General features: G+C 47.8%; 1 protein-coding gene across 6 annotated transcripts; it reads right to left on the reverse strand.

Moving 5' to 3' along the window:
- Positions 1,332 to 4,481, reverse strand: ZFAND2A (zinc finger AN1-type containing 2A). 6 transcript variants are annotated; one of them, XR_002443286.1, is made up of 6 exons: positions 4,316 to 4,479; positions 3,584 to 3,678; positions 2,876 to 3,001; positions 2,521 to 2,672; positions 2,049 to 2,141; positions 1,332 to 1,482 (listed from the first exon to the last, which is right to left on the reverse strand). XR_002443286.1 is itself a non-coding variant. In XM_021412212.1 (6 exons), exons 1-6 carry the CDS (start codon positions 4,368 to 4,370, stop codon positions 1,473 to 1,475), a joined length of 528 nt encoding a protein of 175 aa, XP_021267887.1. In that variant the 5' UTR covers positions 4,371 to 4,478; the 3' UTR covers positions 1,332 to 1,472. The 6 variants fall into 6 exon arrangements, 4 of the variants coding, with proteins under 4 accessions (XP_021267887.1, XP_021267885.1, XP_021267888.1 ...); XR_002443285.1 differs by having other exon boundaries at positions 1,917 to 2,141; XM_021412212.1 differs by lacking the exon at positions 2,049 to 2,141 and adding an exon at positions 1,917 to 2,006 and having other exon boundaries at positions 4,316 to 4,478.

A 4,786-nucleotide genomic window follows, 5' to 3' on the forward strand; every position in this document is an offset into this window, starting at 1 on the left:
TACGTCGCTGGAAGAGCTGAAATGCCAGTAGGGGGGATGTGAACAGGGGTAGCAGACTTATTGGCAAGAAATTACCCTATCCATGCCCTTTTCTGACAAAAGGCCTACGCAGCATTTTGGCCACGCATTCATCATTCCTATGGGGCCCATAAATGCACACTCTCCCTTTAGGCAGCATTCATACTGTAAGGATTGAGGCTTTCCAAAAGCAAACAAGAAGCACACCACAGTCTTTGCACAAATGCTGCCAACCTCAAGGTTGACTGTATACGCTTCAAGTGCAGTTGTGCTCCCATCTCTTGCTGTATTATCAAAGATTAGTTTTCTCAGGTCAAAGAATGCAACATTTTCTGCTACACAAACTGCTATTCCTCCCATCTCAGCAGAATGGCAGTGGAAGCTCATAGCTGCAGGTGATTTGCAGGACTGCAATTACCCTTCAGTTAGTCCTAAGCCAACACTCCAGCCTACCAACCCCAGTGTGCAGAGGAATAGCTCCAATGACACATGAAATTGAGGTCTTAACCCCCTGACATCATCAGTAAGCTTTGGCATTTTTCTCACAATTAGTTGGATGAGAGGTCTACTTAGATCGCAGCTGGGGAATTAGCACTGTTCATTAACAGCACATTTCCATTTCATCAAGCTACAATACTTCAGGCCCCAAGCTAAGCAGCTGGATGTTCTTGCAGTTTAAAGAGCAGAGCCTTTAGATAATACAGCTGATGAAGATAATAGATGTTGCATATCTGTTATGCCTTTGTTTAAGCCTTTCAGGAAGAGAGCAAGAGTAAGCTCCTTAGACAATGCCGGATTTTGGCCTCATTATACACAACAAGAAACAGTTAATAGCTATTTTGTTTTCCTTTTTGCCCCAACCACAAGGAAATACCCACACCATTCTAGATTCCCACCTAGGGGGCAATAAATTATGAAGAATTATGCTGTGCATGCCTCCGTGAGCACTATCCTTTCAGTGAATTGCTTAGGGAGGGCCCAGGAAAACTGAATATGGCCTTATAAATCAAGTACTTCAAACAACATCCAGAAACCGAGAGACATTATAGAAAACTAGCTTCACATTGATAGATGTTGTTTGTCAAGCAGAATGCTGCATTGTGTGCCAATTGATTTCCAAAAGGATTGAGAGCTAAGACAGTAGCTTGTATTTCAGACTTGCATCTTAGGAGAGACCCAGTTTAGCCTTGCTTGACCTAAACAAAGCTGGCTCTGTTTCAGCCTAATTTGAGTTTTCTTACCGCTCCTCACTTCCCTTGACTAAAGTATTTTTCTTGAGTAAAAGCTGTAATATCGTGAAAGAAACAAAGTAATCTTAGAAAGGGTGACAGTTTATTGAAAGGCTAAGAGATTATACAAAAAATAAATTACTCGCATAGAAAAGTGTCAAAGAGCTTCAGACATGATTAACTTAGAAGTAGACACAGGTTTGATCCAGATGTGAAGAGCTTCTATCATCTGCACCTGAAAGACATAAAGAATGCACGGTAAGAGCCACACCACTAAGAACTTACAGTCACAAGGAGATACCCCATGGCAGGGAAGGCCTCAGGCCGTTCATTCAGAGGCTTGCTGTGCTTTTCAGCACTCTGATGAAGCACCAGCTTCCCAGGACTTGACCAAAAGCCTCATACTGGGCCAGTGGGAGACAATCAGCTGCCCCAGTGAGCAACTCTGTGTCCCAATGCTGGTGTCTACGTAGCCATTTTAATTCCTGCAGTGTGGAGAAGCAAGCATTCACTCATGCTACCAGAATCCTATTGCGTTCCCAGTACGGATCAAAGGTCAACTACCAGCCCTACAGCAGTTAGATGTATGACAGCAGCACTGCTATGCTGCGTTGACATAAAAGTACTTTATAAATCTTGTTTGTCTTTTCCTCACTCCACAGCTTATACCTGTTGTGCTGAAGGTTCCCATTAGATGGCACTGCAATTGCTCCTGTTGACTTGAAGGCAGCTTGAGAGGCTCGCTTCAGAGCTGCGTATCTACAAAGAAATACAGCCAGGCTCAGCACCACTTGTACACACCTTTAAGTCTCACTCTTCCATCCAGTTTAATCATCTGCATCTGACACACAAGTTTCACACTCCTACTGCACAGAACAAGGCTGTCTTGTCTGCCTGCAAAGAGATGTGTTTTAAGTTTAAAATTAGGTTGGTAAGTTATCGGATTTTATTCCTGGTTACTTCAAGGTTCTGTGCAAAACTTTAGGATCCCAGTTATTAGATCAAGACCCCAAACACTACTTCAGTTGGCCAGCACTCGTTCCCAGGGCTTTTTTTTAAAAAAAAAAAAGTCATGCTATGAAGTTATTTGAGAAGAAGCTTCTCTTCCTTGGCTCAGACTTTCAAGAATTAAGCCCAAGATTCAAAGAAGAACTAGTGGCTATTTAACTGAAGTGACCAGTACTCTACACTGTTCCTTATTTGTCTGAGCTCCCCACCAAGCCCTGATACTCGCTCTGAAGCTTCAGCCCTGAGTACCACAGCTACAGCTTACCCAGCCTTGGAGATGGGGTGGCTGCTCGCTTTACAGTCATGATCCAGAGGATGCCGATGCTTTATGCAGAAGTTGCCACCACACTGCTCACAAACTACTTTCATCATCTCTTTCCTTTTGCAGCCTGGCTTTAAGCACTTGTTTGTGAAGATCTAGATAACAGAAGATGCTAAGTTAGTAATGTTTGCTTGCTTTCTGTGATCAGCTTCCCAGGTAACATCCAGGCTGAAGCACAAATCCTGAACTGCCCTTAGAACAGAGATGGGACAGCAAGCTCCTACATGTCTTGCTGTCAGAAGACCTAGCCTGGCGAGCATTAAACAGGCAGCTGAGATTCCAACAGCAGTTCCCATACCTTTTGCTGTGCTGGATTGTATTTGCAGTCCTTATCCATGTGGGCTCCAACCACAATATCTGGTACTTCACCCTTCCGTACAGGGACAGGCGCATTACAGAGTGGACACACTGGAACCTGCACATTCTAAGAACATAGCACACCAATTAGAAGCCTGACACAACTATTGCTCTGTCCTTCCCTTCCTCTTACCCATGGGTGATGAAGTGTATATCCACAAGTTTATGTTCTACTCATTAATTCTCTTAAAGATGATTGTCAGAAAGGCAGCTGCAAATCTGTATCCAAAAGGCCACAAGTGCTTTGCCAGATGAGTTTGTAGCAGCATATTCAATAAATTCACTTTAAATATGATTCTGCAGTCCCAAACATCACATAGCACTCAAGCATCAGCCAGAGATCAGTGTTCTCCCTCACTTACTCCATTTATTTCTTCTGCAGGAAGTTTTAGGCCTCTCTACATTACTGAGAGTACCAAGCATTCCTCTTTGCGAAGAGGCAAGATAAGTGAAAGGAACAAGTCTAGTAGTACTGAGCTCAGAAAGGTTATGTTTCCACACAGCTGGAATTCTGCTGCATCATTAGCTGCTATCTCGTGGTTCTTCCACCTGCTCTTATAGAAACCACAGGCCAAGTTTCAGAGCAGCCTTCCTGCGTGACTTAGTGATCCTGCAGCGTCACCCACTGACTCACGCACAGGAACTTTACCTTCTTGTAGGCAGAGCTACAGCTGTGGTCCTCGTAGCGGATATGGTCTTTACAGAAGACTTCCCCACACGCGTCGCATTTCAGAGGAAGGAAGTCTGGGAGATGAAAAGACAAAACCAGATCCTCATAGAGCAGAGCTGACTGCTTTACAGTGCAAGTGCTGAAGGCCAGCTTCTAAAGCAAGACTTTGGTTTTGCCTAGTCAAACAATTCTTGTTGCTGCCTGGATTATGCCATGAACAGTTGCAAATAAAACTAAGTGATAATCTAGTAGAAGTAGTAAGACCTAACACAAGCCATAAATACCTCCAGAGTTCCTAGAACGTGGAAGCTCTTTACAAGGCATTAGTCATAAAGCAGTGGCTGAAAGACAACGCCAGAGCCCTGACTAGAAGCCATTCGTTAAAAGGCAGAAGTTTGTTAGCACCATATCAGAGCAAAGCGCTGTGCCCTCCGTTATTTCTCTTCCCCGTGCCGCGTTTAAGAGGCATTCTAGAAGAAGCCACAACGCGTGCTCCCACCCAGCATGCCCTGATGGGGTCAGGGTGCCCAGCATGGCACCGGGCGCAGGGTTTGGTCCCTGGGGACGCAGTGGCACGCGCTGCCCGCCCACCACCCCCAGCGAGCACGCGGTTCGCAGAGAGCACCACAGAGCAAATAGGACAGCCCGCAGAAAGGGCCCCTTCCGACGCACCCCGCCGCCGCCGCCGCCCAACTCCCCGGGGCTCCTTACCGAGCTGCCTGCAGGCCCGCTCCGAGCAGTGCCGGCCCAGCCACGGGAGCTCCATGTCGCTGCGCTGCCGCGGGGCGCGGTGCCGCACGCTCTATATGCGCTCCGGCTGACTCAGCCCCGCGCCGCCTGCTGAGTCACGTTCCCGCCCTCCCGGCCACCCCCGATGACGTCACGGCGGGGCGAACCAATGGCGTTCCCAGCCCGCCGTCGCCGGCTGCGGCGCGCGTTGGGTGAGGGACCAATCAGAGGCCGGAGCGGGCGTGCTGAGTCATGCCCAAGGGGGCGGGGCGGGGACGGAGCAGATTGGGCGCGGGACGCGGAGCTGGGATAGGGGTGGGGGTTTATTGCAAAGCGCTGAGCGTGCCCTGGATGCTGGGTGCGTGGCACTGTGGGCACTTGGCACGAAGGTGGGGACTGTTGGTTTAGTGACGTTGGTGACTGCAATGAGAACCACGAGAATGCCACGTGGCA

The sequence above is a fragment of the Numida meleagris genome, chromosome 13 (genome assembly GCF_002078875.1).
Source record: "Numida meleagris isolate 19003 breed g44 Domestic line chromosome 13, NumMel1.0, whole genome shotgun sequence".
NCBI classification, from domain to species: domain Eukaryota; kingdom Metazoa; phylum Chordata; class Aves; order Galliformes; family Numididae; genus Numida; species Numida meleagris.

What these genes read in the sequence shown, in the direction of transcription:
- ZFAND2A (XM_021412210.1), bottom strand. Translation starts at nt 4,370, where the DNA reads ATGGAGCTCCCGTGGCTGGGCCGGCACTGCTCGGAGCGGGCCTGCAGG. An exon ending in GTAGCTCTGCCTACAAGAAG is followed by an intron (nt 3,002 to 3,583) that starts GTAAAGTTCCTG and finishes CTATGTTCTTAG; the next exon opens with AATGTGCAGGTTCCAGTGTG. An exon ending in ACAATCCAGCACAGCAAAAG is followed by an intron (nt 2,673 to 2,875) that starts GTATGGGAACTG and finishes TCTGTTATCTAG; the next exon opens with ATCTTCACAAACAAGTGCTT.